The sequence below is a fragment of the Arabidopsis thaliana genome, chromosome 3, assembly GCF_000001735.4.
Source record: "Arabidopsis thaliana chromosome 3, partial sequence".
Taxonomy (NCBI): domain Eukaryota; kingdom Viridiplantae; phylum Streptophyta; class Magnoliopsida; order Brassicales; family Brassicaceae; genus Arabidopsis; species Arabidopsis thaliana.
In genome coordinates, this window is record NC_003074.8 from 22,464,519 (window position 1) to 22,492,230 (window position 27,712).

At 38.7% G+C, this 27,712-nt stretch overlaps 8 protein-coding genes and 1 non-coding gene across 12 annotated transcripts; 5 read left to right on the forward strand and 4 right to left on the reverse strand.

Moving 5' to 3' along the window:
* Nucleotides 1-104: 104 nt before the first annotated feature.
* AT3G60790 (F-box family protein) lies at nucleotides 105-2,430 on the forward strand (the record flags this gene model as incomplete). The annotated part of the gene is made up of 4 exons (NM_115943.1): nucleotides 105-467; nucleotides 1,162-1,779; nucleotides 1,868-2,038; nucleotides 2,116-2,430. 4 exons carry the CDS (start codon nucleotides 105-107, stop codon nucleotides 2,428-2,430), a joined length of 1,467 nt encoding a protein of 488 aa, NP_191638.1.
* Nucleotides 2,431-2,595: 165 nt separating this feature from the next.
* AT3G60800 (DHHC-type zinc finger family protein) lies at nucleotides 2,596-5,105 on the reverse strand. Its single transcript, NM_115944.4, has 7 exons — nucleotides 4,546-5,105; nucleotides 4,155-4,380; nucleotides 3,974-4,065; nucleotides 3,746-3,869; nucleotides 3,567-3,652; nucleotides 3,215-3,280; nucleotides 2,596-3,087 (listed from the first exon to the last, which is right to left on the reverse strand). The coding sequence occupies exons 1-7, from the start codon at nucleotides 4,753-4,755 to the stop codon at nucleotides 2,968-2,970; spliced, it is 924 nt and encodes a 307-aa protein (NP_191639.2). The 5' UTR covers nucleotides 4,756-5,105; the 3' UTR covers nucleotides 2,596-2,967.
* A 617-nt stretch (nucleotides 5,106-5,722) lies between these two features.
* On the reverse strand, nucleotides 5,723-5,795 carry AT3G60805. The gene has a single exon. It is a non-coding gene; the product is annotated as a tRNA-Lys (tRNA).
* Nucleotides 5,796-6,000: 205 nt separating this feature from the next.
* AT3G60810 (DUF1499 family protein) lies at nucleotides 6,001-7,388 on the forward strand. Of its 2 annotated transcripts, none has more exons than NM_115945.3 (7): nucleotides 6,001-6,197; nucleotides 6,282-6,338; nucleotides 6,419-6,541; nucleotides 6,631-6,697; nucleotides 6,805-6,897; nucleotides 6,977-7,090; nucleotides 7,185-7,388. In NM_115945.3, the coding sequence occupies exons 1-7, from the start codon at nucleotides 6,061-6,063 to the stop codon at nucleotides 7,236-7,238; spliced, it is 645 nt and encodes a 214-aa protein (NP_191640.1). In that variant the 5' UTR covers nucleotides 6,001-6,060; the 3' UTR covers nucleotides 7,239-7,388. The 2 variants fall into 2 exon arrangements, with proteins under 2 accessions (NP_191640.1, NP_974469.1); NM_202740.2 differs by having other exon boundaries at nucleotides 6,297-6,338.
* PBF1 (N-terminal nucleophile aminohydrolases (Ntn hydrolases) superfamily protein) lies at nucleotides 7,251-9,453 on the reverse strand. 3 transcript variants are annotated; one of them, NM_001203217.1, is made up of 8 exons: nucleotides 9,245-9,453; nucleotides 9,003-9,110; nucleotides 8,449-8,530; nucleotides 8,211-8,340; nucleotides 7,983-8,125; nucleotides 7,797-7,883; nucleotides 7,511-7,594; nucleotides 7,313-7,384 (listed from the first exon to the last, which is right to left on the reverse strand). In NM_001203217.1, the coding sequence occupies exons 1-7, from the start codon at nucleotides 9,289-9,291 to the stop codon at nucleotides 7,520-7,522; spliced, it is 672 nt and encodes a 223-aa protein (NP_001190146.1). In that variant the 5' UTR covers nucleotides 9,292-9,453; the 3' UTR covers nucleotides 7,313-7,384; nucleotides 7,511-7,519. The 3 variants fall into 3 exon arrangements, with proteins under 3 accessions (NP_191641.1, NP_001030905.1, NP_001190146.1); NM_115946.3 differs by having other exon boundaries at nucleotides 7,251-7,594; nucleotides 9,245-9,421; NM_001035828.2 differs by having other exon boundaries at nucleotides 7,251-7,590; nucleotides 7,793-7,883; nucleotides 9,245-9,421.
* An 11-nt stretch (nucleotides 9,454-9,464) lies between these two features.
* On the forward strand, nucleotides 9,465-11,927 carry ARP7 (actin-related protein 7). The gene is made up of 5 exons (NM_115947.3): nucleotides 9,465-10,082; nucleotides 10,285-10,426; nucleotides 10,675-10,916; nucleotides 10,993-11,176; nucleotides 11,262-11,927. Exons 1-5 carry the CDS (start codon nucleotides 9,780-9,782, stop codon nucleotides 11,480-11,482), a joined length of 1,092 nt encoding a protein of 363 aa, NP_567105.1. The 5' UTR covers nucleotides 9,465-9,779; the 3' UTR covers nucleotides 11,483-11,927.
* A 1,127-nt stretch (nucleotides 11,928-13,054) lies between these two features.
* MAP65-4 (microtubule-associated protein 65-4) lies at nucleotides 13,055-16,462 on the reverse strand (the record flags this gene model as incomplete). The annotated part of the gene is made up of 13 exons (NM_001340060.1): nucleotides 16,339-16,462; nucleotides 16,043-16,126; nucleotides 15,763-15,960; nucleotides 15,424-15,675; nucleotides 15,118-15,324; nucleotides 14,875-15,030; nucleotides 14,606-14,765; nucleotides 14,324-14,475; nucleotides 14,159-14,246; nucleotides 13,990-14,063; nucleotides 13,831-13,905; nucleotides 13,488-13,743; nucleotides 13,055-13,398 (listed from the first exon to the last, which is right to left on the reverse strand). The coding sequence occupies exons 2-13, from the start codon at nucleotides 16,112-16,114 to the stop codon at nucleotides 13,055-13,057; spliced, it is 2,034 nt and encodes a 677-aa protein (NP_001319808.1). The 5' UTR covers nucleotides 16,115-16,126; nucleotides 16,339-16,462.
* An 898-nt stretch (nucleotides 16,463-17,360) lies between these two features.
* Nucleotides 17,361-19,732, forward strand: AT3G60850 (uncharacterized protein). The gene has a single exon (NM_115949.3). The coding sequence runs from the start codon at nucleotides 17,535-17,537 to the stop codon at nucleotides 19,479-19,481; it is 1,947 nt and encodes a 648-aa protein (NP_191644.1). The 5' UTR covers nucleotides 17,361-17,534; the 3' UTR covers nucleotides 19,482-19,732.
* A 146-nt stretch (nucleotides 19,733-19,878) lies between these two features.
* Nucleotides 19,879-27,417, forward strand: AT3G60860 (SEC7-like guanine nucleotide exchange family protein). Its single transcript, NM_115950.4, has 11 exons — nucleotides 19,879-21,487; nucleotides 21,605-21,922; nucleotides 22,023-22,368; nucleotides 22,471-22,893; nucleotides 22,999-23,291; nucleotides 23,445-23,718; nucleotides 23,942-24,441; nucleotides 24,563-24,884; nucleotides 24,969-25,347; nucleotides 25,432-26,129; nucleotides 26,366-27,417. The coding sequence occupies exons 1-11, from the start codon at nucleotides 20,286-20,288 to the stop codon at nucleotides 26,990-26,992; spliced, it is 5,382 nt and encodes a 1,793-aa protein (NP_191645.1). The 5' UTR covers nucleotides 19,879-20,285; the 3' UTR covers nucleotides 26,993-27,417.
* The last annotated feature ends 295 nt before the right edge of the window (nucleotides 27,418-27,712 follow it).

A 27,712-nucleotide genomic window follows, 5' to 3' on the forward strand; every position in this document is an offset into this window, starting at 1 on the left:
TAGTCCTCAATTTCTCCTCCCTCTATCAACGTAAACTCCATTTCTCTTGTCTCTCGAGATAGTTCTGTCAGGGTACAGTTTATCACCTCTACCATCCAATATCAATGACGACACAATCATCATCATCATCATCATCATTGCCCTCGTCACTATCATCAACACCACCACTATTAGCATCAAATGCAAGATGCAAAGTTTTAAGGACAGGAGCATCATCTAAAGGAAAAGGAAAAGGGATCAAATATCCGGTCGATCGGATAAGCATGCTTCCGGATGAAATGTTACAAAAGATCCTTTCGACACTATCAACTAAAGATGCCGTGATAACAAGCACCTTGTCGAAAAGATGGGTGGATCAGTGGAAGCGCATACCACATCTCTGCGTGGACATGAGAAATATTATGAGAACAAACCCGACCAGCTATGTTCATGAATTATCTTTCCGCTTTGCTGAATCAATGACGAAGGTTTGTTAATTTCACTTCTTTTTTTCCCAAGCCCTTTCTCTTATAAGGTTTCATTTTAATCCTTTTCTTTCTGAAGATTTTCTACATTTTAAATAGGTCTACCAATAAACTGATGTTTGGATAGATCATTTAGTACTTTTGAAGTTGTGGTAGAAGAAATGTTCTACACAACGTTTGGTGAAAGATATATATGTTATAGTTCATCAACTAAGAGATTTGTGAAATACTTTTCTTATTTCACATAACGGTTTTTCGCGCCAAAAATCTAGCTAACTTATGATCTATCTTGTATTAGATAACGATTTTTCGCGGCATAATTTTCACATTATTAAAAATTACAATCTAGAGATATGAAATTGATTAGTGAATGTATTAGAATTGTATAGTGAATGAAGATCTATACAGAATTTACCTCTTGAGTTTACTCATCATAGAGAAAATATACCCACAAATGTATCAATTGAATCTAATGATATACCTCTCTCTTTCAATTAACAGATTTAACTTATTGATGTTTGAAAGTGAATTAAACATATAAAAGTCATGCATAACTAGCTATACAACGCATCTCAACCTTTCCAAAGCGTTCAACATATATATGTAAACCAATGTAGGATTTATTGACAAAGATTATTGCATGCATATGTTTAAATATTATTGTATAACATATAACAGTTCAATTTGTGTTGTGCAGACTTTAAACAATCATCGTGGTCATCTAGAGAGCTGCACAATCAGCCATATTCAGTTCATTTTTTTGTTCATCGATAGGTGGATCCAAACAGTGACTCGTGAGAAACAAACCAAGGAGATTACTCTTGTCAACAATATAGGTTGCATGACACCTTTTGTTAGATATAATAGTCTTCACTTGTCCCCAAGTGCATTCTGTCATCCTAGCCTCACTTCACTCTCACTTACTCGATATAAGTTACTCGAGAAAGCCTTCAAGAACTGCTGCAATCTTAAGATCCTGAAGCTTTATGACATCATGTCCGATGTTAGTGTCCTTAGCAACGTTATCAAAGCTTGCTCCTCTCTTGAGGTGCTTGTGTTGCAAATCACATTCTTAAACCAAGCAAGTGCGTTGAAGATCGAAAACAAGAAATTAGAATTCTTGCAAGTGACTTGGCCTTGTCTGATGAATAGGATGGAAGTGAATACACCTCGTTTGGTGATTTTTGACATCAAATCTATCTACTGTTTTGGCTACTCAGTTGAAGCCCCTAAATTAAGCATGTTTAAAAGAGATTATTGGGTTGGTGGGATGAGTTACCCTCATCTTAGCTACCATATATCAAGTCTCGCTCAGGTACAAGTACAAGCAACATGCATGCCTTTGGATATAATTTTGAACATAATATTTTGTTTTGACATGGTTTGTTGTATTATGAATTCAGGAGAAAATAAGAATTTGGCTTGAGCTTATGGTGAGCCAAATTTATCATATGAAACGGACTGGATCCTTATCCGTGAGTGTCGATGTGAGAAATCCGAACGAAGTCGAGATTTTGAAGGAAGTCTTACTTTTGTGGGATGGAGAGATGATGGATCTGGAGATCCTCTTCAAGGTACATTTTACTTGATGGTTTTTTTTTTCTATGTGGATAAATAATTTGATCACTCACATGTCATATTTGCATTTTAGAACAACAATGCTCCTATAGAAGAAGGTGAATCTTTTATTACTGGTGGAGCACGTAACAAATGGTGGGATGGTGAAAAACCGTTTCCAGATGATTTCTTCCGCGTTTGTACTGTGTGGATGTATAATTTCGATGGTTCTAATGAAGAGGAATTTGCATTAGCGTCACGTTTTGTGACACAAGGAACAGTGACTGAAAAGTTGATGATAAAGACATCGACGTATCCTCCAGTGAAGCAATTAATGACAGAAGCAAAAGTGGCCAAGCTAATGGAACTTCCTAAAGGTTACGAGTATTTGGACATTGAATGCTTTTGATGATGGTTTTGGTTCGAATCTATCCATTGGTACTCTTTCCTTTATTACTCTGAGGATTATATGGTTTTAAATTTCAACAACTGTGTTTTTTTGGGTATTTGTTCTCTATTTTTAATGTGACATTTGGATATGTATTGGTTTGGATATTATTTGAGGTTTTTGTTTTGGTCAAATGGGATTATGTTATAATTGCATAACAAAACCATATTGGGTAAAAGCTGATTCAAACAAAAGAGTCAAGAGGATTTAGGGTAAATCATGTGTGTTCTACATTTATAATAAGATCATATCTATATATGAACTATTGAAGATGATGAACATATATGTGGCCAACAAAGCTAAATTGTAATCATCCTCTTTTCAAAACCCACAAATTTGATGATGACTTAGCCTTCCATGGGAAGACATCTACACTGCCTAAAGTGAAGCATCCATCTTCATGTTAGTAGATTTCTCCTTGACATGCCACTTGCTCTGTTTTTCTACGTATTGCTGTTTTACATGGGATGATGATGATGATCAAAGTCTTCTTGAGCATCACTGGGAATCAAAGTCGGGTTTCGAAGGGTATTCAAGTCCCTGCAGCTCCGGCATTCGCCTTAGATCTTCTTCTGTGTATCCTGGGATTAACCAGTATCTCTTATCCATTCCAAATACCTAAACACGATGAATCCCCAAAAAAGAAAGCCATAGCAGTGAGGGAGAAGAGAAAGCAACTTAAAAACTTTGAAGTGCTACATTCAGATGGAAGAAGAAACTAAGCCAATGACTTTAACTAGCTAACCTGTTCAAAGTTTTTCTTTTTACCGAGGTCATACCGCCATTTTGTAGTGGTTTTCTTCTCATATGCCTGTTACAACTCAACACCAAGAAAGTTTCATGAGAAAGAGTAAAGAGTCTAAAGACCTAAATTCTCATTTGAGCAAAGGAAAGCTCAAAGCAGCAATGGGATGCACCTCAAAGTGTAAGGAGTTGAAAGATCCAAAAATCTCATTTAAGCAAAAGTTCAAAGCCTTAGCCATGAGATGCACCAAAACTCTAAAGATCCAAATTCTCGTTTATGAAAAAGGAGCTTCTAGCTTTGGCCACGGGAAACTTTATAGGTTCAAGTCAAAAGAAAAAGGAAAAGGAATTACCTCTATAGTTGTGGTATTGCCAGCTACCAAGGAAATATGCATAATTAAGAAACCCATCACGCTCAACGCAAATGCCAAGTTCAAAACTGTTGTACGATGAAACAAGGTGAGAATGATTAATAAATGAAACCAAGTTACACACTACATACCATATATAGTATAAGGAAGTAGGAACATACCAAATGCAAGAAAAGTAGTAGCAAGAGTGCCTGGGGTTCCAGGTATTTCTTCATCACTAAAGAATGCAATGAAGTGCGGCATAAGAACCAAAGTCACAAGGGTCGTCTCTAAAAATGTGTAGAACTGCATATGAACATAAGAAAAACACACACAAGTTATGACAAGAGGACCAGATTACAAGCTGAAGAAGATTCTATAACATTAGTAGTGGTAGAAAACAAACTTACCAAGAAAAGAAGAAAATACTTATAGTTCAGTGCTCCTACACAGTTAACAACCCAAACACAATGGTGATCCATCTTCAACACACACCGACCACCTATATTGGAATCAACCTCACAACAATTCAGTTTCAAGACTCTTAAGTATACATGGTAAGAAAAGAAAAGAGAAACTGAGGAAGCTTACAAACAGAACAATGATGACAACGAGAAGGTTTTAGTTGATTGCACTTCCGACAAAACCGAACTCTTGGGTTTGAAGAAGAAGAATCGGATTGTAAACCAACAAAGTCCAAACTATTTAACGGATCAGATTCACCTCTTTCTTCATCAGTAGATGGTCTCCAATTAGGAGGCACAACACCAGGATCAGTAAAAACCACTGAGAAATAGCTCCACAAAAGCATTGCCAGCTGCACCAAGATAAAAACACATCCTTGTCTAAATTCACAAAACTTCAATCTAAAACAGAACAAGACTTCACATCTAAAGCAATAAAAAAGGACCAAACTTTATTGACAGAATTGAGTAAAGCACAAAGCTTTAGTATTTTGAATTGGGGAAGATGATTGACTTACGAGGAAATGGAAGAGGATTAAGATAGTGAGAGCAGCAAGAGAATCAAGGCCACCTTGAGAGAGTGCAGGACCATAATTAGTCAAAACGACAGCGTAATAAGTAACACCGACAACACCAAGAACCAAAAGGATCATGATCGATCCAAGACCTCGTAAGGCAGTACAGAACTTGAATACGTTCCACGCCATTGTTGTACCAGATCTATGCATAGTCAAAAGCAACGATCGAAAGAAAACCTTTCTGGATCTTCCTTCCGGAGTAAAAGGAAAGACGCGTAGTCAAGGCCAAGGAAGAAATGAAATAAGTGTTTCTGGGGAGATTTCGAAGAGGTCTTAGGGTTTCTTTAAATCTGGAAACAAAATCAAAACAAGGGGTTTAAGGAATAATAATATGAGAGTGCTAAATTGTAAGATGCAGAGACCCCATGAAGGAGGAATGATGCGGAGCTTGAGGAATGAGACTTTTTCTCCTTCTTGGATTCGTTTTCCTCTTTTGGAGCTAACAAGAAATTTCAGACGAAACACTTTTAACTTTAGATTTGTAATTTAATGACTTTTAGTCAATCAATCTTTCAGAAGCCCAAACTCAAACTGTGTAAATAATATGTATTTTTTACTACTAGCGTCAGAAAATGTTACATTTCGGTAATTTCCCCGGTTGATTCAAAGCAACCCAAGCATCTTGCGGTGAACATACTTTACATCTTGAAAATTCCAAATTTTTGTTTTAACCTTGGTTTTGGAAGATTATAATATAATCGGAAAAATTAATTGAGAAATTGATTCATAAGCATTTTTATGCTTCGTGTGGATAAATTAGAATCTCATAATACCAATTACAACAAAATGATGGTGAACATATACAATGAATTTGATATAAAAAAAATTTTCGTTTCATGGTCGAACGGTGAATAGTCGAAGATGATGAATTTTTTATTAATCTTAAAATCATAATAAATAATAAAGTAATGTAAATTTAAATTAAGGTTTAAAATGTTAGCAAAATTATATTAGTGGTTTATAATGTTAGTGGAATTCTTTAGAGGTTTAAAATGTTACCAACTGACATTTTGAAGGTTTTTTTTTTGTAACCCTGGTATGATGATTTTATTTCTCAAAGGACTTGACACTTGACTAGTGAAGGAAAAAACAAAAATGAAAAAAAATAATAACAAATCGCCCACCGTGGGGCTCGAACCCACGACCACAAGGTTAAGAGCCTTGCGCTCTACCAACTGAGCTAGACGGGCTTCTTGAAAATATTTCTACATTACGCTATTAATTAACTTGGTGTACCTATTAACAACATTTTACAGCTATCATAAAAAAAAAAAAATCCTATCATATCAGTTTGGTAGTTATATGTGGGTTTTCTGTTATTGGGCTCCTGAACGAACGAGTAAAACTCCAATGGGCCAATAATAGATTGATAGTAGTAAGCCCTGTAAGAAGTAACAAACTTCTTCTTCTTCTTCTCTTACTCCAAAGAGTAAAGAGAAATCCGAGCTAGTGAAGATGGCTTCCATGGCGTCACCGACCACTTGCTTGTACCACCACAAATGCCGGAGAAAACTTGTTTTCTATGCCCGTCGTATCAGTGCCTCGATTCCAGAGACTTCATATGACAAACATCCGAAGCTAATTGGTCGAAGGTACTAGTCTCTTTCTCTCCTGCTTGTGCTCGTGTTTATCACCGAACCAAGTATCTGATTTTGAGATCTTTGTGAAATTGGAAGAGATATCATTCTTAGGAGCAGTGAATTAGCTATGATCGGAGCCATATTCCAGCTTAGGTATGTTTTCTTCACCGGAATTCTACATCCCCACGGCTGAGGTGTTATTATGATGATGAAATATTTGTGAGTGGTTTTAGTGGGAAAAAACCAGATTATCTAGGAGTACAAAAGAACGAGAGATTGGCTCTATGTCCTGCCACTAATAACTGTATCTCCACTTCTGAGAATATCAGTGATCGAGTGCATTATGCTCCACCATGGTAATTCAAGAGCTTTTTGTGTTCAGATTTGGGTCTTCTGGTTTGAAATGTTTGATCATCAAACACTGTCTTGTTGTCCTGGTGGGCAGGAACTATAATGGAGGAAGGAAAACACCTGTGAACAGGCAAGTTGCAATGAAAGAGCTTCTTAATGTGGTACAATCCTTAAACATGAACTGCAATCTCAAGATATGAATCCAGTCACCATTTGAAGTTCTTGTAATCTTCCAGTAGTTACAGCGGTTTTATCACCATTGTTGCAGATTAAGTCGGTGAAACCGGATAAATTTACACCGCGGATTGTGGAGAAGAAGGATGACTACGTTCATGTGGAATATGAAAGTCCAATCTTGGGGGTAAGTTAAGTAAGCTTTATGTTGCTCTCTCAACCTCCATACCTCAATATATTGGACAAGACCCTTTGGTTTTTGACAGTTAGTAGACGATGTTGAATTCTTGTTCACTCCTGGGAAGAACTCGAAAGTGGAATATCGATCTGCATCCCGTAAAGGGAACTTCGACTTTGATGTCAATAGAAAGCGAATAAAGGTAACAACTCGGATACTCAAGTGATATATCTCTGTTATTGCCACTGGCTAATAGATAATATGCTCACACTTTTCTTCATTTTTTACCTATGGAGGCATTGCGACAAGAGCTAGAGAAGAAGGGATGGGTATCAGAGAACAGCTTCTGAAGAAAAGAGTTTCCAGATTCTATTCTTGTCTATTAAATATCTTAATGTGATCTATGTAAAAACATTGCCATAAATAGTGAGAGAAACATTGATTTAAGACAAGGATTCGAGTGATTCTCATACATAAGGAAACAGTTTTGGAGAAACTTCAAACACGAGTCATGATTTTAACTGTAAAATATCAAACCCAGTAGCATTTCATACGAGTTCTACAACTCAGGAAGCTCGATGTTGAAGTGAAATAACAAACCGATAAGGTTGGCTAAATGCACTAAAGGAGCTTAGTCTTTCCTCAGGTCCATGAGTTCGGTCTTGATACCGTCGGCCTTAAGTATCATAATCTCAAGCTTGTCTCCCTATTACAGTAAACAATCCACAAAGCATTAGTTAGAGAAAAAAACTTGAGGAAGATGAAGTAGTTGTGCAACGTAAGGGATATAGATTAAGTAAATGTTTTGGTAATATTTTGAAGACTTGAACCAAATGCAAATGATATGAGCACAAAGGCAAGCTTTAGGTGGCGTGGTGACAAAAGAAGACACAAATAGGACAACTTACAGTGTAGATATCCCTCTCTGTGGCAGATGCGAAAACAGTTTTAACCAAGTCAACTGCTTCAGCTTCGGAAAGGGGCGTGTTTGAATCCTACATGGTGGCAGAAGACGAACAAATAAGCAACAGAACGATTCATTTTATCTTTACAATGCGAAACGCCAAAAGCACGAATGAAGAATATCAACAAACCTGTTTAGGTAGCAAAAGAGGACTTGGAGACTTGAGCTGATTGTCAAGGAAAGGCATGATGAGTGTGGAACCAGAACCTTGAGCACCGTATCCAACTCTCTCGTATGAGCCAACAGCGTCGTAAGTAAAGACACACCCTTTTCCTGGATATATTCAAGACTAAAGATCACACAAAGTACCCTCTTCTAAAGTCACATCATAACGGAGAAAAAAAGAGGAGCATTTTACCTTCCTCGTCAAGCCCTCCTAGAACATTAAAGGCATAGTAGGGGAAAAACCGCTTGAAATAAAGCGTGTTGGAGAGAAGCTGGGCCATTGCAGGACAGCTCATCTGCTTGTTATGCTGATGTTGATAGATCTGAAGGAAACCAAACACAGAGAAAACACTCTTACACAAGTCTTTCATCATTTTCTAATACTGCGAAGGATGAAAGATAATTGATCAAACGACCAAAGTTTAACTCACCAAGTGTCTGGATTTGAGAACCTTCTGCAAAGCTTTCACATCAGCCTGGAAGCCAGAGGAAGACAAAACAGCTCTGTCCGCTCTGGAAAAGTTAAAAGAAGACAACAGCTTAACAAGAGTCTTACAAGTTACATAAGATGAAAAACACGAGAATTCTATCTATTTCCATACGAATGAATACTTGTGGTATATAAGATCAACAACACAGTAACAAACACTCTTTACGTAAGGTTGAACAAACTCAAAGAACTACACACATTGTCAATAAACGTTATAAGAAAACGAATAAGCTAAGCAATAAACCGGATTATAGAATGATCAATGTAATCACAAAGTTTATATAGAGATAATTGTAACCACTATCAAAAGCCATGTCTAATAATAATTAAGAAACCTATTTTATCTCCACCCATATATAACTGGTTTCACCCAGATCTACGAATTACGATTGCAAAAAAACCCTAATAATCTACAGCAATAATAGTTCGATTGCCAGCATGGAATCACTCTCCCAAAGAATCAACAGTGAGAGAAGAAAGAGAATGGGTACTTACAGTTTATGGATTTTGGAGTAATCGCGACTAAGAATACTGTAACCAGTAGACATCCGAGTATCGGCGGCGATAACACAGTAATCCGATCCAGCGATGGCCACACATGTTCTGAAAAACACACAACGATTAAATTCACAGTAAGTGAATCGTAACACAATCGCCCAGATAGCAAATCAGAATAAAGAAGAAAGACACTAAGCGAAGAAACCCAGCAGGTTGATTAAAGGTCACACGATCCGTACCCTCCATTGTTATCGTAAGGAGACCAGTTCGCGTGCTGTTTAGTCATGGCGGATTTGAGAGAGAAAGCTTTGAGCTAGGGCTTAGAAGAATGAAAAATGGCAGACGAAGCTTTCCGGGTTTGTGTTTTGATGTCAAAGAAACTTCCGAATCGGATCTTATTAGCTCTGGCTTTGTTAACAAGAAAAAGACGGAGACTCAAAACAATACCGTTTTGGACGTGGAAATTACGGGCTGTAATAGGCTTTATAATGGGCCTTATTTGGGCTTTGAATTCCAAAGAAATAATCTTTCTTTTCTTTTCTTCTTCTTCTTCGTCTTCGATTTTCTCTCTCAACGCAAACTCGTAAGCTGCTTCCATTTTCCCTTCTAGACCATTGATTTGTTCTTCGAAAAAACCGTTCTTTCTTTTGCCTCTCACTCTAGTTCCTTCTCTCATTTCTACTTCTCTAGCTTCACTGACTTGCTGCTACCACTAAATCTTGGCATTTGTGGAAAGTTGGGAATTTAGGGTTTTTGGGTGTGTGTGTGAAAACAATGGAAGCACTAGTTGTTGATGCTGGCTCTAAGTTCCTGAAAGCAGGAGCAGCAATTCCTGACCAGTCTCCTGCAATGATAATTCCCTCTCAAATGAAACGAATGGTTGATGATGGGTCTTCTTCAGCTGATAACCCCACCACTGTCTTTGAGGATGTCACTCTTGATCCTATTGAAAGGGGTTTGATTAGAGATTGGGATGCTATGGAAGATCTGTTGCGTTATGTTGTCTACACTGGGCTTGGATGGGAAGAGGGAAACGAAGGCAATATACTTTTTACAGATCCACTTTGTACTCCTAAGGTTCTTATCTCCAAATTTCCTCCTTTGTTCTTAATTTAAAAGATTACAACTTTGAGTCTCTTTTCAATTCCCATAATCCTGTTCTGTTGGATTATGAAAAGGAACAATTTTGTTCTTTTAGTACCTCATTTTAGATAGTAAGACGTTGTTATTTTTAATGTTTCGACCTGATTTGGCTCTGCAAATGTTTGTTTGTGGACAGGCTATTAGGGAGCAATTGGTGCAGTTGATGTTTGAAACATTCAATGTCTCTGGATTTTATGCATCTGAGCAAGCAGTGTTGTCCCTTTATGCTGTTGGACGCATCTCCGGTTGCACTGTTGATATTGGTCATGGGAAGATAGGTATTATAACTTGCTTGGCCTTTGTTACTCTTTGTGTCTTTCACTTTGTCATAAACTCATAATTCCATGTTTTATGTGAGTTATGATGTTACATGAGATGCTGATTCCCTATACTAACCTTTTTCCATGATCTTAAACGTTTTGTTAAACCAATTTTTTTTGGATTCTTCTTGTGTTTATAGCTGGATATGATCAGGATGTTGTTATGTCTGATGTTTTAACTTTGTGGTTGATCCAACTCTTTTCAGATATTGCCCCAGTTCTTGAAGGTGCAGTACAACACATTGCCTCGAAACGGTTTGAGCTAGGTGGAACCGAGCTAACTAAATTATTTGCCCAAGAGCTTGGAAAAACCAACCCGTCGATGAATCTCAGCATGTCTGATGTTGAAAAACTCAAGGAGCAGTATGCAAACTGTGCCGAGGACGAAATTGCTTACAAAAAAACCCAAAACTGTGAAATCGAGCAGCATACTCTTCCTGATGGACAGGTTTGTGTGAAATCAAGATTCTACATTTTGTGTTGTTACCTTATACATATAGATAACAAAACCAATGGCCTTATAGGTGATAAGCATCGGGCGAGAGAGATACTCGGTTGGAGAAGCTCTGTTTCAGCCATCAATACTGGGACTGGAGGAGCATGGAATCGTTGAGCAGCTTGTCCGGATTATCTCCACAGTGTCATCTGAGAACCATAGGCAGCTCTTGGAGAACACTGTACTTTGTGGTGGTACAACCTCCATGACAGGTACTAACAACACTTGATATCATAGTGTGTTTGAATATCTTTTGGGTCGGAAAACTGAAGGGTTTGTTGGAATGGTCGATGGCAGGATTCGAAAGTAGATTCCAGAAAGAAGCAAACTTGTGCTCATCTGCCATTAGGCCAACACTGGTGAAACCGCCAGAATATATGCCGGAGAATTTGGGGATGTATTCGGCTTGGGTTGGAGGAGCCATACTAGCTAAAGTGGTGTTTCCGCAGAATCAGCACGTTACTAAAGCAGATTATGACGAGACTGGACCATCAGTGGTTCACAGGAAATGTTTCTGAAACCATAGACTATAAAACGATGTTGTTGTTGTAGCTGAGGATTTTTTTTTTGGTTGGCTTTGGTTTGAAGATGTGGACCAGATTATGTAGTACATTTCAAATTATGGCTTCCAAATATCGACTAATATGTGTTCAATGAGCCCTTTTCTGAAAACATTGACAAGGTAACTTTGCCAATGCCAACACACACCCATTGTCAGTGGAACTCTAAATGGTTTTGCAGATATGTAACCAGTGAAACTCTTGGTTTTGATGCAGAGAATGGCCAAGATCCTCTTTTTCATTTTGTTTTGAGATCTTTAGTACTTGTACAATCAAATAACACAGTCCCTTTTTGTTTTGTTGGTGTTGTTTGCTGAAATTCGAGAAGGAAAGGGTCAGTGTTAATGTCTAAACAGAATTCAATTTTTTTTATTTTGTAAATTGGTTGCCTCTTTACCTTGTTACTTGTTGTTAGCTTATCTCATCCCTTCTCTCATCTATATAATCGGAAAAGTTTTTAATTAGTGAAATTTAAAATGGAAAGATAATTAGTAGATTTTCTTTGACTTTCTTGATTTTTTTTTCATAATTAAAAAAAAACTATTAATTCTTGAAATTTTGCACGCAACCCGTTAGATTCTAAATTGGTGACGTATATAAACTCAGAAGAAGTAGTAGTACCTTCTTTCACAAGACTCATTTTTTAACGTTCAAGAACAGAAACAAAATTCACTCACTTATAAGGTCTGTGACCACCAGAATAGTAACCATCTGTTGACGTCACAAGTAAAGGAAACCACCCAATCTCACTGTATTAAACGCATCTCTCGAAAATGTTCCCAAACGAATCAATGTTAACCACCTAAAGATACGGTGTTGTTGAAACAACTCTTTTGTTAGTATGTGTTAGTTTAGTACAATAAAACCTTTATAAATTAATAATGTTGGGACAAAGATATTTTATTAATTTAGAGAGATATTAATTTATTAATTTATAAAGAGAATTTTTGGTTTTCAGATTTTTGAAACTTTTCTATATGTAAAAATAAGGAGTTTTGTTATAATTCTATGATTTCAAAATTTCACTTCATAATTTTTTTGATGCGATTTGATGCGATTTGAAAAGACAACCCCAGAAGTTTTTAATGCAGTAAGGAAGATTAGAGATGAACTCCAAAAAAGTTGAAGAATAAGCAAACAACAATATAATCATATTTCACTAAATTTTCTTAAATATATATATATATATATATATATATATATTATAGAATTATTAATTTATGATATTGATGAGACTATATTTTACTTAAGATTTTCAAAAAAAATATTATCTTATTAATTTATCGATTTGTGTTGTTTTTTATAGTAGTTCCAACTCGGACCGGAAGAATTTATTAATTTATAGAGGTTATTAATTTATCGAGTATTAATTTATAGTGTATGTGTGAATAGACACAAAAGGGAAGAAACCAGTTTTCTTTCACTTGTCTCATCAAACGAAGTATCTGACTTGAAATTTCTAGAAAAAGCAGTAAATCGGATACATGGTGTAGCAGCTTTCTAAAGAGAGGAGACCAGTTTTTTCACGGTTTAGCAAAAACCGGCCCTAACCTCTTCAAACGAATACTCAACAATAACGTCTTCCTCATCCATTCTCTTCTCCACAGCAGGAGTGAACGGCGTTGTTGCCTCTGTCATAGCGACTGAAGCTGCAGGAGTTGTTGGAACAGCTCTTTTCTTTTCTTCGTTGGTTTTAGGTGTCAAGATTCTCTCCTTTGTTGTGTAAGCATCCTTGTGATGATCTTCTGGGGAATTCAAGATATTGGAAGTGACAGGTGAAAGAGGCTTCCTAAGCATTGGAGATCTCGCAGCTTTTCCTGCAACCGGAACGTTCTTTGATCTGATACGACCAGGAAGCTCTGAGTTTCTCCTCCCTACACATATTGACATAATTCTCTTAACACAAATCTCTCTCTTGGTCTCTGTTAAGTGTAAACCAAAATCTTGTGTTATTATTATGTACCTGAAAGAGTTGGAAGAGCTGAATCTCTTCTACTAGTAGCGTTCTGGTCATAGTACTTCGTCCTTTTGCTATTGAGTGTTGCCTTCTCATGCTTTAAGCTTTGATGAAGCATGGCACCACCAAGGGAGAGTTTTCTGTTCATGGCAGCATTTACTGGTGTTCTCAGTGGTTTCTTTCCGCTTTTATTTGGGCTTGGTTTAGACCCATAAAGAGCTTCTTGCTCTGTTATGAGTTGTCCATGAAGTTTCTTCATATCCTGAGATGAAAGTAACAATGTCAAATTGCCAATGATGCTTTTGGCTCATAGTGACCTTGGTTCCTAGTAAAAAACAGTTTTCCTTACTCTCTGTCTCTGTTTTTCATGCTCTTTCTCTTCCCATACAGTCTTGTACTGACCAAGCATCGATAAGACTCGGACCTGAAATATTTACGTGCTTTTGTGTAAAGATGCTGATTTGATAATTGTGTAGAACAGATCATTGATCAGTAAAAAACCACTTACCCCATCATATAAGAATTCATTTCCTCTTTCATTCTCCCAAGCAGTGACTTTGGCGGTCAAAGCTTCCACCATCCCTGCATCAATAGCAGCAGAAAGCAATAGACAAAAAAGATCATAAGTTATGAGTTTGTAGGTTTTTGTAATATAATCTAAAGAGCAAGAATGTTACCAGGAAGTTTATTGACAAGTAAACGGGCTTTTTCTGCACGCTTCAATGTAAGATGAGCTCCTCTTCCAGCGTTGTACCGGTTATCATCCTGCGAAGCCAACGATGTGAGAACAAAACAAAAAAAAGATTGAGGCAAAGGAATAGATTTAGATTTAAATGTCTAACCCGATTGTACTCTTCCAGCCAAGACTCTTCTTCACAAGCTGACATCCATTTCTCCACTTTTTCAAGAATCTCCTTCCTGCTTGAAGCTTCCTCTTTGACCTTTGCAATCTCGGAATCAATTTGCTCTAACAACTGCTCAGGATCCTTGACACCTAAAAGATGAGTGGAAACATGTTATTATTAGCATGTTCATGTTATCTACCAGTATAATGAGCATAACATTTCTGGAGTTTGTGCACATCATATTATGTAAAGAATAAGCTGTTCCTAATAATGGTTTACCAGATTCTATAGCTTCAACTGAAAAGTTTTCTGATTTAAGAACTTCGGTGGCCATGTGCATCTTCCTTGATATTTCCTCAAGCTCAAGCCTCTTCCTCAGTATCACCTCTTTGATCTTAGTTATTTTGATCTTGCTAAGCCTAATGACTTCATCCTCAACCTGTAAAACAAACTCACATTATAAAAAAGATTGTTCCTATACTATTATAAACGGATAGACTAAACAATACAGGGAGAAAACACAGAAAGGTTTGGTCCTGTGCACTCACGCGTTTAATGGAAGCAACAGAAAGTATGTTGGCCTCAGTTATTTCAGACTCAGTCAAAGCGATGCTACATGTGACATTGTGAAATATCTTTTGCTCTTCCGCAGGCGTGTCCAGCAGATTCCAGAGCTCCAACAAGGACACTGCAAGATCTTGAACCTAGAAAAACAAAGTGATGAGAGTCAGAAACCATAATCACGCAGAAAAACTTGCACTACATTACAAAGAAGAGCTCAGACTTGTAACCTTCTGCATTCGCTGTAACTTGGCCTCTCGTAAATTCACAATCATCATATCCAACTTATCAAGAGTACTTCTGCTCACATCCCTAGTGTTGGAATCAACCAGAGATGAATGTATCCCTCTTATCATGCCTTTGAAATCTTCACCAAGAACCGAGCACAACGAGTTAAGCGTTTTCAGCAAACACTCTACCTCTTCCAATCTTTTGCTCTACATTTTGAAAAGAATTCAAAGTTAACATAAGGAAAACAGGTGCACATGCTCTTGTAATATAAGTCCCATATCATGAGATCTAACAGCAAAACCAACCTTTTCATTTTGGAGCTCACCCAACTGGCTACGCAATTCCTCCAACCTCTGAAGCGAAAGATCGGTCTCTTCAGCAGCAAACTTCTTCAGATAATCTGTTGGATTTCCAAGTTGCAGTGACAACTTCAGTAACTGATCGATAACTTCATTAAACCGAATCATTCTCTCAGCTTTCCTTTTGCGCAGTCCATCCAATTGCACATTAACATTCTCAAGCTCCTCTTTCAAGTTTTCTCCTAACCTGCTGTTAGACTGTAAGAAGAAAATGCACCATTACTTGCCATAACTCCAGCAGACAAAAACCAAATATATCAAAACTGAAGTCTTGAATACACTTACATGAATCTCTTGTCCACCCATAGAAGAGCCAATAGCTGCAATTTCTGCTCTGCCAACAGCGATTTCTTTCAGCAAATTCGCTTTACCCCGACTAGCCTCCTCGACCTTTCGCTTATAAACCGAGAGACACTCCTTCTCGATATCAGCCAAAGAAGCATCTTTTTCATCCTCAGTCTCTCCCATTTCATTCCATATTTCCTGATATCATCAAAATTGGTAAATTCCCAATTTTGAACATAAACAAAGAAAACGAGGATGTGAATCTTCTTCAAGAAAAGACCTGCAATTGGCGAAGTAACAATCCACATGTAGTCTCGATTCTCGAAAACTGCTCTGTTGAATTCCGTATCATGGTGATTAAAACCTATAGACAAAAATTCCCAATTATCAACATCACAGCTGAATTGTTTCGTGACTCCGATTCTCGATTACACAAATACCAAATTATTCGGAAACAGATACAGAATTTTCTCTGTTTTCTCCGCAGAGTTAAATTACAAAATCGCGATGACTCATGAAAAGTTCAAGAAGATTTTTAACATCTACAAGAGAAAAGAGCGAGAAATTAGAAACTACCTGGTTTGAGGATCAGCGCCAAGAAGAAGATGTTGTGAAGAATTGATCAAAGAGAGAGAGAGAGCAAAATTAGGGTTTATAAGTGTTGTGAGTATAACGGATGTGAAATTGAAATTTGAACAAGGAGCGGGAGGAGGGTCCGTTACGATCCGAGTCTCACGATTTATTTTGACGTGGAATCATCTGAGCCGTTGTATTAAATTCCTCTTTCCGTTTTTTGCTTTTCTCCTTTTTATTTGACGGACCAGATTTAGTAAGCAATAAAGCCTTGAATTTCGAAATGGATTTTTTTGAAATATAATTGGCTCCATAATGATATCTTAAATAAAATAAAAATGTAGGCCAGTTAAACAACTAAAATATATTTTCAAAAAGCACATAAATTATCAAAATCTTTTCATAGTAAAAAAAAAAAAAAAATGGATAATGACTGCATTGACATCTCTATTACTTTGACATTGATATACTCTTTGACTTTGAACTGATCCATGCATATGATAAGAGAATGTAAAGAATAAACGCAAAATAACTATTTTTGCAACTATAGAATGAGACTCTAATATTTTGTTTAGAACTTTTATTTCGTCAACAAAATGTTACAGTAACTACATTGCTTTTAAAGTTAAAACATGCGTTATCTGTAATCATAAAAGTATGATACATCGTTCAAATAAACTTAAATTTTGTGTAAAAAGTTTTAAAAACCTTTCAAACATTATGTAAAAAACAGAAGTGGACATAGTATATAGTCTATAGTTCAATCACAAAACTAATATAAATTTAACATTGGTTTTGGTCGTCTATAGTCTATACATATGGACAATGGTCATATTGGTTAACGTAAGTAAAATCATTAGTAATCACCACATCTATTGTAATCGTACAAACCAAATTGTTAATGATGATTGGGGAAGTGGATAAAGGACGACGAACCAAAGGCTTGTCTGAATTTCTTCTGGAAAGAGAAATTAAAACAAAACTAAAATATGTGGAGAGAGACAAATAAAATAATACCCCTGGGACTTATCAGTATTGTCAGAGCAAAGCCTGAGCTTCTTAATAATTGAAAATAAAATTAATTAAAACAAAACACATAAAAATTTCTGAAAAATCTCTCTCTCTCTCTCTTCATCGTCGCCGTCGTCTTCTCCGTCTCCTCCTCTCTGTCTCGCTGCTACTTCTTCTTCATCTTCCTGATGAATACTCACAAAACCGAAGAAGGTCTGTTCCACCATCATGATCTTGATCCGACGGCTGACATACTCGTTCAATCACCACCCTCCATTCTCCACCACCACCACGACCACAATTCCGAAGTCGATCCCGCGTTTTCTCTCCCGGAATTCATACTCTTCCGCTCTTCTCCTTCCGGAGATTCTCCCGGTCTCTCCTCAGACGAGCAAGACGATTCCCTTACCGGAAACCCCCAAATTGCTGATTCGTCAAATTCTAGGGTTTCGAGTGCAGGAAGAGATGGGCTTTTCATCAGCCCCGATCCTCATATCTCATCTCAGTTCTACACATTCAACGCAGCTTCTCACTCTCTCATGTGTCGCTGTCTCCGCGAGGGCCGTCTCGCTACTCCGGCGGAGATCCGTATCGCTACACCGAGGTCTGTCCTCAAGTCATGGCGCGCCGTTTGGAAGGATCGTAACGAGGAAACGGCTTACCTCACCGCCTGGAAACGGATCCAGGATAAGCTCACCTCTCGCCTCGACCCAGCCACCGGTAACGAATTTCTCTGCTTCAAGAATAATTCTCAGCAATTCGTCTCTCACATTAACCAGTGGCAAGATATAGTCATGGGGTTTCACGCTGATGGTGATTTGAAACACTTAGGCCAGAAAGAGACTATTGATAGGATTAAGCAAGTTTGGACTGTTGGTGCTAAGCTCTATGGAATTCCCGAGAGCTTTATTAGGGTTTGTGTAGCGGCGTGTCCTGTTTGCAATGCCGACTCTGGTTCTGCTTCGAGGAACAAACGCCGTCGATTTGAGTATACGGAGTCTCTTGATGTGCCTGCCAAGGAAGTTCCCGATAGGTTGCAGCAACTGGCTGCTAAGCACAAGGTTGTGCTCTGTATAAGGCAGAAGTATATTAGGTATAAGCCGTTTATGGCAGAGGTGAAGGATTATGCTTGTCACAGAGCTGGAGAGCCTGTATCAATTAAGAAGTCTAGGATTTTGAAGAGGGAGCCTTATCAGTCAAAGAGATGCGGTTGTGGTTTTAGGATTAGAGCTATTGTTCCCATTGCTAACTACAGTGAAAAGACCAAAACTTTTGTATATCAGGAAGAAGGGACAGCTGTTTTTAAGCTATACGCTGTCCATTCAGGGCATGAGCCGGGGGCTATGGATGGAAATGCGAGAATCATGCATCGGGTTGTTGGTCATAAGGGTTTTTTGATGGATCAAGAGACTGTCTACGGAGTGCGGGACGAAGACGTGGAAACCGAAGGGATGGGATTGACTGGGAAGGATGAACGTGCCGAGATGCAGTTTACTGTCTTGCATCAGGTGCAGGAACTAAGGAGCGAACTTGGCACTCTAGAAGGAAAGATTGGGAATTTTTCACAAGAGATGTTGGGTTCAGTGTCCACAGAGTTGTTTGAGATGCTCAACAAGATCAGAAATATCGGCGTTGAGAGTGCCCAGGATACAACGGGCTTGGTTGCAGAGAAATCACACTCAGATGAAATACTTGTTGGAGATAACGATCTAGTACATTGGAGTGACCATCACCACGAGCATTTATATGGAGATGGGAAGGATGCAGAACTTATTGAAGACGATGAGGACAGTTTTGAGAGGAGCCTTGATGATGTTGTTCCTTGGGAACAGATAACGCCACCGTCAGATTGTACAAATCAAAAGGAGGATCTTTTGTCTGAGACATGTAAGCCTGAGAAATGGTTAAAGTGCAATGACTTTGATGAGAATAGCATTCTGAATAGCGAAGATTCTAAATTAACAAAACCGATGAGCCACGATGGAGGTAGTATAGAAACAGATGTAGGTTTAGCTGGTATACAAGTCGATAGCTTCTATCAAGAAAACTCGAAATGGTATGACTCTCCTTGTGGTTTGGATTCAAACACGGACGGTGAAGACACTGGATTCAGCAGACATGGGGAGATTTTGTAGAAACATGGTAAGGTTCTTCGATATAACCAATTTCTAACTTTCTATCTCACACATCTCGTTATGCATACCCTTCCCCAACTCATAAATGGGAACCAGATTGTATATTTTATGTGTTCTATTACAAGGTTTCAGGGATTTTTTTTGTTTGGCTGTGTTTCTTGTAGGTGTTGTTTCCTTCTTGTGTTATGTAAATTCAAACTCAGATTGTTTCTATGCATATATCTAAGATCGGAAAGCTTTCAAGGTGTCTCACTTTTTGATTATTGCCAAGTGATCATCTCTTGGTTTTTAAGACTCCATTAGCAAATTTGTCCAAATATTTCTAATTTTTAATCAAGACTCAATAAACTTTATGAATTTTTGAATTGTAAATATACAAATACGTATGATCTTGGAAATAAAAGTAACTCCAGACCGGGAACAGGCTACGAATTTCCCGGCGATCAACAGCTCAGAAACGTAGTGATGTGAAATGTCGCAATTGGTGTTTGAATTTCCTTCAATTACACAAAGTTGCTGTGGAAGTCCAGTGTCAACTGAAGGGTATTTCGGTCATATAATAGTGAATTTTCATTTCGATGGCAGAAAAATCAAACTGCGACGACGCGATCTGAAGTATCGTCTCATCTACCTCTTTGCTCTGTACCCTGCAATTTCCTTTTGCAGCGGCTTGAGTCAGACTCGTTGACCCAACTCGGATCGGACTCAGAGCTCCGAGGCAATTCACGGGAAGAGACTGTTTCGTTCCCGTTGGTCTATTTGTTCTAGATCTGTGAGTCGCTGAGCTCGCCGTGAAAATTGGGAATGGCTTCCTCGGAAGCTGATTCCCGATTGAGTCGAGTCGTAACACCAGCTTTAGAGAAGATCGTCAAGAACGCGTCGTGGCGTAAACACTCGAAGCTAGCTAACGAATGCAAAGCTGTTATCGAGCGGCTAAATTCGCTGCAGAAATCACCACCTCCTTCGTCCTCTGCTGCTACTGACTCCGAGTCTGAATCCTCTGTTCCCGGTCCACTTAACGACGGTGGTTCGATCGAGTACTCGCTCGCCGATTCGGAACTCATCTTCAGCCCTCTGATCAATGCCTGTGGCACTGGCCTCGCCAAGATCATCGAACCTGCTATTGACTGCATTCAGAAACTTATCGCGCATGGTTACATTCGTGGTGAATCGGACCCGTCCGGTGGAGCGGAGTCCCTTCTCCTTTTTAAATTGATCGATTCCGTTTGTAAATGCCATGATTTGGGAGATGAATCCATTGAATTACCTGTGTTAAAGACTCTGTTATCTGCCATTAACTCCATCTCGCTGAGGATCCATGGCAAATGCTTGCTCCTAGTTGTTCGTACTTGCTACGACATTTACTTGGGAAGCAAAAACGTGGTGAATCAGACGACTGCCAAGGCTTCGCTGATCCAGATTCTGGTGATTGTTTTCCGGAGAATGGAGGCGGATTCGTCAACGGTTCCAATTCAGCCGATTGTAGTGGCTGAGCTCATGGAGCCACTCGAAAAATCAGATGCGGATGGGACAATGACGCAGTTTGTTCAGGGTTTCATCACCAAAATCATGCAAGATATTGACGGAGTGTTGAACCCGACAATGTCAGGATCAGGATCAGGATCAGGGTCAGGAGGCCAAGATGGGGCATATGGGACTACCACAGTGGAGACTACGAATCCTACGGATTTGTTGGACTCCACTGATAAGGACATGTTGGACGCTAAGTACTGGGAGATCAGTATGTACAAGTCAGCTCTAGAGGGAAGGAAGGGGGAGCTAACTGACGGAGACGCTGAGAGAGATGATGATTTAGAAGTTCAGATAGAGAATAAGCTGCGGAGAGATGCCTGCCTGGTTTTCAGGGCGCTTTGTAAGCTCTCCATGAAGGCGCCGCCAAAGGAGTCTTCGGCAGATCCGCAGTCGATGAGAGGGAAGATTCTGGCTCTTGAGCTGTTAAAGATCTTGTTGGAAAATGCTGGAGCTGTCTTTAGAACAAGCGAGAAGTATGTTAAATACCTCTTTAGCTCCTTTTTCTTTTTTTGAATATAAGGGTGGATCCACCGTATCAAGAAAAATTAGATTTTGTATTCTTCTGATGAATTTCCATCTCTGCTGAACAGGTTTTCAGCTGATATCAAACAGTTTTTGTGTTTGTCGTTGTTGAAGAACAGTGCTTCTACTCTTATGATTATCTTCCAGCTTTCTTGCTCTATTTTCATCAGTCTGGTTGCAAGATTCCGGGCTGGATTAAAGGCCGAAATTGGAGTGTTTTTTCCAATGATTGTTCTTAGAGTCGTGGAGAATGTAGCTCAACCTAATTTTCAACAAAAGATGATTGTTCTTCGGTTTCTTGACAAACTTTGTTTGGATTCACAAATCCTAGTTGATATATTCTTGAACTACGATTGCGATGTCAATTCATCAAATATCTTTGAGAGGTATGTTATGTCCCTTGATGCTTCGCTGTTTAAAGTTTAAGTTTCGTTCAGGTGGAAGTTCTTTGCGTAATTTATGTTTCCTCTGTATGATCATGTTTAGGATGGTCAATGGTCTCCTTAAAACGGCTCAAGGGGTTCCTCCTGGTACAGCTACAACATTGATGCCACCACAGGAGGCAGCTATGAAACTTGAAGCCATGAAATGCTTAGTGGCCATATTGAAATCAATGGGAGATTGGTTGAACAAGCAGTTGCGCCTGCCAGTTTCTAATTCATTGAATAAATCTGACGTAATTGAGATTGATTTGGGACCCGGAAGTCCCCAGTTGGCAAATGGAAATGCTGATGAGTCTGCTGACGGATCAGATACTTATTCTGAATCTTCAGGAGGTACATCTGATGCTCTAGCTATCGAGCAGCGCCGGGCTTACAAACTCGAGCTTCAGGTAAGAACTTAAAGATGTTTGTGTATTATGCAGATTATTGTAGAAAGTGACATTTTATAATTTTTCTGTGGTCGTTAATGCTATTTTAAATGTTTGTCCCAGGAAGGTATTTCTCTTTTTAATCGGAAGCCAACTAAAGGTATTGAGTTTCTCATCAATGCGGGTAAGGTGGGTGAATCTCCTGAAGAAATAGCAGGTTTTCTCAAAGACGCGTCAGGGTTAAATAAAACTTTGATAGGCGACTATCTTGGAGAAAGAGAAGATTTAGCTCTCAAGGTGATGCATGCATATGTGGATTCTTTTGATTTCCGAGGCATGGAATTTGATGAGGCAATTAGAACCTTTCTTGAAGGTTTTAGGCTGCCAGGAGAAGCACAAAAGATTGACCGAATCATGGAAAAGTTTGCTGAACGTTACTGCAAGTGTAATCCTAAGGTGTTTACTAGCGCAGATTCAGCTTATGTTCTTGCATATTCTGTGATCATGCTCAATACTGATGCCCACAACCCCATGGTGAAGAACAAGGTTTGCTTCATTCATTGTCTAGGATAATACAGTTATTGTGGAAGTTTTAGGTAAAATGTTAGTGACGTTCTTTGTGCCTTTTTTTTTTTCTCTTGGAACATATAGATGTCTGCTGATGACTTTATCAGAAACAATCGTGGAATAGACGACGGAAAAGATTTACCTGCGGACTACATGAGATCGCTGTATGAAAGGATAACAAAGCATGAGATAAAGATGAAAGAAGATGATTTACGTTTGCAACAGAAACAGTACGCAAACTCAAACAGAATGCTTGGTTTGGATGGTATATTAAACATAGTGATCCGTAAGCAGTGGGGAGATTCATATGCGGAAACAAGTGATGATCTGATGAAGCATATGCAAGAGCAATTTAAGGAAAAAGCTCGTAAATCAGAGTAAGATCACTCTCTCTTACTTGCATCATATGTTGATAACAACCATTTCTCTGTAGACTTAGTATTCATTTCAACTCAGAACTACTCTCCTGAACTGTTTCATCTCTTGGGAAACTTTTAGCTGATGCAGTATTTGAATTGACTCGTTTTCAGGTCAACCTACTATGCTGCTACAGATGTGGTTATTCTCAGATTTATGATTGAGGCTTGTTGGGCTCCTATGCTTGCTGCATTCAGTGTGCCGCTAGACCAGAGTGATGATTTGATAGTGATCAACATATGTCTTGAAGGCTTCCACCATGCAATCCATGCCACTTCGTTGATGTCAATGAAGACCCATAGAGATGCTTTTGTGACTTCACTAGCGAAGTTCACTTCACTTCACTCCCCAGCTGATATCAAGCAGAGAAATATTGAAGCCATTAAGGTTGGTATTCTACTTCATTAAGGTTTACGTGATTGTTGTTTGTAATAGTTCGCTGTACCAAAAAAACATGATATGTATCTTGAGTATACTTTCCCCATCTGACCTCGTTCTCAGTCCATTCCTTGTCACTTTTTATCTCGATGTTATTTCCTTCCTGATCTAACTGTCGCCTTTTCCCCTCTAAAATTGTCTGGATCCCAAATTAATATTGGTTGTTCTCCAGGCGATTCTCAGACTTGCTGATGAAGAGGGCAACTATTTGCAAGATGCCTGGGAGCATATACTAACTTGTGTTTCCCGTTTTGAGCAACTACATCTCTTGGGAGAAGGTGCTCCTCCAGATGCCACTTTTTTTGCTTCCAAGCAAAATGAGTCAGAGAAATCAAAGCAACCCAAACAGTATATACTTCCTGTTCTGAAAAGGAAGGGTCCTGGGAAAAGTCAATATGCAGCTACAGGTGTCTTGAGGGGTTCATATGACAGCATGAGTCTTGGCGGAAAAGGTTCTAAGAACGTGAGACAAGAACAGATGAGCAGTATAGTCTCAAATTTGAACTTGTTGGAGCAGGTTGGTGAAATGAATCAAGTATTTTCTCAGAGTCAGAAATTAAACAGTGAAGCTATAATAGACTTTGTTAAAGCTCTCTGCAAAGTTTCTATGGATGAGTTGCGGTCTCCTTCTAATCCACGCGTTTTTAGCCTCACAAAGATTGTTGAGATAGCGTAAGAATCTCCTAGTTTCGTTCCTCTCTGTTCTCTCATATACTGCATATAAGAGACGTTCTCTGTTCTTAGCAACTTTAAGTATGTAGTCTGACAATTTTCTGTTTGTCATTTGTGACAGGCATTATAACATGAATCGCATAAGGCTTGTTTGGTCAAGCATCTGGCAAGTGCTATCAGGTTTCTTTGTGACCATTGGATGCTCAGAGAATCTTTCTATTGCAATATTTGCAATGGATTCTCTCCGCCAGTTGTCAATGAAATTTCTGGAACGGGAGGAGTTGGCTAATTACAACTTCCAAAATGAATTTATGACACCTTTTGTCATTGTTATGCGTAGAAGTAATGATGTTGAGATCAGAGAACTTATCATCCGATGTGTTTCTCAGATGGTATTGTCACGTGTAAATAATGTTAAGTCAGGATGGAAAAGCATGTTTATGGTAGGCATTTATTGTAATTTTCTGGTAACCACATTAATTTAAGAATTTTTTGGTTTACTCACAATGTGTTTTCTTCCGTTGCAGGTTTTTACCACAGCGGCATATGACGACCACAAAAATATTGTGTTTTTGTCCTTTGAAATTATCGAGAAGATTATTCGAGAATATTTCCCATACATCACTGAGACAGAAACCACCACTTTTACAGATTGTGTGAATTGCCTAGTTGCATTCACCAATAACAGATTTAGCAAGGATATCAGTCTCAGTTCTATAGCTTTCCTCCGGTATTGTGCAACAAAGCTTGCAGAAGGAGATCTTAACTCGCCATCAACAAACAAATACAAGGGAACTTCTGGAAAGATTCCTCAGTCATCTCTCCACAGTGGAAAAAGTGGGAAACAAGAGAACGGAGAGATTGTAAACAACAATCATCTTTATTTTTGGTTTCCCTTACTATCAGGTATAACACTATAATTTATCGAGAAGATTACTTTAAGTTGAAGATTCTATTCATGTGTTTCACCTTCCTCTGTCTAATGTGCAGGTTTATCAGAGCTTAGTTTCGATCCAAGACCAGAAATCAGGAAAAGCGCACTACAGATTATGTTTGATACCTTACGCAACCATGGCCATTTATTTTCTCTGCCGTTATGGGAAAAAGTATTCGAGTCTGTATTATTTCCTATATTCGACTACGTACGCCATTCTATTGATCCTTCTGGCGAAGACGAATCTGCTGATCAAGGAAGTTCTGGTGGTGAAGTGGATGAGCTAGATCATGACGCCTGGCTCTACGAGACCTGTACATTAGCACTACAGCTTGTAGTGGATCTCTTTGTCAAATTTTACACTACAGTCAATCCACTTCTAGAGAAAGTACTAATGCTTCTTGTAAGCTTCATAAAGAGACCTCACCAGAGCCTTGCAGGAATTGGTATTGCTGCGTTTGTTCGTCTGATGAGCGATGCTGATGGCTTGTTCTCTGAAGAAAAGTGGTTAGAGGTGGTGTCAGCTTTAAAAGAAGCGGCGAAAACAACTTGCCCAGATTTTTCGTATTTCCTTAGCGAAGAATATGTAGCAAGAAGCCAGAGAAGTGCTCTCAACATTCAGAACAGTAATGCTGAGTCTGCTGCTCCAACTGCTACCGATGGCAATGAAGAGAGTCAGAGAACAGCAACCCATCTTTACGCTGCTATCTCTGATGCTAAGTGCCGAGCCGCTGTTCAACTTTTGTTGATCCAGGTTAGTTCCTCTCAAGCCTTACATTTATGTATTATAATAATGTGTGTTCCTTCAAATGAACCGACAACTTTTATTTTCTTTAATCAAATGTTCTTTTGTAAATTGATAACTCAAAAGGCAAACGCAAACAGAAGGAGGAACTTGGGAGTCTTTTCCGTTTACAATTTACCAAAAAAAAAAAGTAAATGCAATTTGTGTTGTTGCTGTTATTGTAGTAATGTTTCTATTTTTTTCAGGCTGTGATGGAGATTTACAACATGTACAGACCTCAGCTTTCAGCGAAAAACACATTAGTCCTCGTAGATGCATTGCACGGTGTAGCTTTACATGCTCACGGAATAAACAGTAACACAATACTTCGTTCAAGACTACAAGAGCTAGGACCCATGACACAGATGCAAGATCCTCCACTACTTCGTCTTGAAAACGAGTCTTACCAAATCTGCCTGACATTCTTACAGAATCTTGTTGCAGACAAAACCAAAAAAGAAGAAGAAGAAGAAGAAGAGGAAATAGAATCACTTCTAGTCAACATCTGTCAAGAAGTTCTCAACTTCTACATCGAGACTTCTTCTTCTGCGAAAAAATTACAATCAGAATCATCACGGGCCAGCGAATACCGATGGAGAATACCTTTGGGATCAGGAAAACGAAGAGAACTATCAGCAAGAGCTCCTCTTATAGTTGCAACACTTCAAGCAATGTGTACATTGGATGAGGCATCATTTGAGAAGAACCTGAAATGTCTATTTCCACTTCTGGCTAACTTGATTAGCTGCGAACACGGCTCTAACGAGGTTCAGACTGCTCTTGCTGACATGCTTGGCCTATCGGTTGGCCCGGTTTTACTCCAATGGTGCTGATTTTTTTCTCTCTTTTCTTATTGGCTTTCATCTTTGACTTTGGCTTGTCATGTTAATACTTGCCTTTATAGAGTTCTCTCTTAATTCATAGCGGTTCAATATAACAAGCGTTTAATGGACCTGATGGGCTTAAGGTCGCGTAGGCCCATATATTTGCAAGCTGTTCTCGAGGCACTTTCCGTGGTCTCCAATGATACGACGCGTATTTGTCCTTCTGCGGAGTGATTTTTCATTTTTCAAAATTTCTTCTAATTGGTTAAATACTTTTTTTTTTTTTGGGTAAAAATTGGTTTAAATACTGAAATCCGTGGAACAAGTGTATAGTATGGGATATGTGAACGTTGCATGATATAATCGCCCAAATCTCAAAGGCGAGGTTTGAACCCTATTTCGAGACAATTAGTCAAGTGAGTGAGTGCTTTGACGTGAGTAAGTACTATATATAGTAAGTATTACATGATGTTGCATTGTATTAGAGCCACATGCGCCCATCATCACTAATTGGCTCTCTAACAAATGAACTGGTCGGGTAAGTGGGTAGGAGTGAACATAACTTGAAGGGATCACGCCGTGGTTCATTGGACGCAAACTTCTCTTCTTCCTAATCCTAATCGGTCAACCACATTCGCACACAATCCAAATCCACTCACTTTTGTCGTCCGGAGTGTAATTGAGGGCGTTGCTAAAAAGACAAGTGCTAGAATCACCTGGTTATATATA

What these genes read in the sequence shown, in the direction of transcription:
- AT3G60800 (NM_115944.4), bottom strand. Translation starts at nt 4,755, where the DNA reads ATGCATAGATCTGGTACAACAATGGCGTGGAACGTATTCAAGTTCTGT. An exon ending in TAATCCTCTTCCATTTCCTC is followed by an intron (nt 4,381 to 4,545) that starts GTAAGTCAATCA and finishes ATCTTGGTGCAG; the next exon opens with CTGGCAATGCTTTTGTGGAG. An exon ending in AGTATTTTCTTCTTTTCTTG is followed by an intron (nt 3,870 to 3,973) that starts GTAAGTTTGTTT and finishes GTTCATATGCAG; the next exon opens with TTCTACACATTTTTAGAGAC.
- PBF1 (NM_115946.3), bottom strand. Translation starts at nt 9,291, where the DNA reads ATGACTAAACAGCACGCGAACTGGTCTCCTTACGATAACAATGGAGG. An exon ending in TTCTCAAATCCAGACACTTG is followed by an intron (nt 8,341 to 8,448) that starts GTGAGTTAAACT and finishes GGTTTCCTTCAG; the next exon opens with ATCTATCAACATCAGCATAA. An exon ending in CTCTTTTGCTACCTAAACAG is followed by an intron (nt 7,884 to 7,982) that starts GTTTGTTGATAT and finishes GCCACCATGTAG; the next exon opens with GATTCAAACACGCCCCTTTC.
- AT3G60860 (NM_115950.4), top strand. Translation starts at nt 20,286, where the DNA reads ATGGCTTCCTCGGAAGCTGATTCCCGATTGAGTCGAGTCGTAACACCA. An exon ending in TCATCAAATATCTTTGAGAG is followed by an intron (nt 21,923 to 22,022) that starts GTATGTTATGTC and finishes GATCATGTTTAG; the next exon opens with GATGGTCAATGGTCTCCTTA. An exon ending in GATGGAAAAGCATGTTTATG is followed by an intron (nt 24,885 to 24,968) that starts GTAGGCATTTAT and finishes CTTCCGTTGCAG; the next exon opens with GTTTTTACCACAGCGGCATA.
- ARP7 (NM_115947.3), top strand. Translation starts at nt 9,780, where the DNA reads ATGGAAGCACTAGTTGTTGATGCTGGCTCTAAGTTCCTGAAAGCAGGA. An exon ending in ATCCACTTTGTACTCCTAAG is followed by an intron (nt 10,083 to 10,284) that starts GTTCTTATCTCC and finishes GTTTGTGGACAG; the next exon opens with GCTATTAGGGAGCAATTGGT. An exon ending in ATACTCTTCCTGATGGACAG is followed by an intron (nt 10,917 to 10,992) that starts GTTTGTGTGAAA and finishes ATGGCCTTATAG; the next exon opens with GTGATAAGCATCGGGCGAGA.
- AT3G60850 (NM_115949.3), top strand. Translation starts at nt 17,535, where the DNA reads ATGAATACTCACAAAACCGAAGAAGGTCTGTTCCACCATCATGATCTT.
- AT3G60810 (NM_115945.3), top strand. Translation starts at nt 6,061, where the DNA reads ATGGCTTCCATGGCGTCACCGACCACTTGCTTGTACCACCACAAATGC. An exon ending in GTGCATTATGCTCCACCATG is followed by an intron (nt 6,542 to 6,630) that starts GTAATTCAAGAG and finishes CCTGGTGGGCAG; the next exon opens with GAACTATAATGGAGGAAGGA. An exon ending in TCAATAGAAAGCGAATAAAG is followed by an intron (nt 7,091 to 7,184) that starts GTAACAACTCGG and finishes TTACCTATGGAG; the next exon opens with GCATTGCGACAAGAGCTAGA.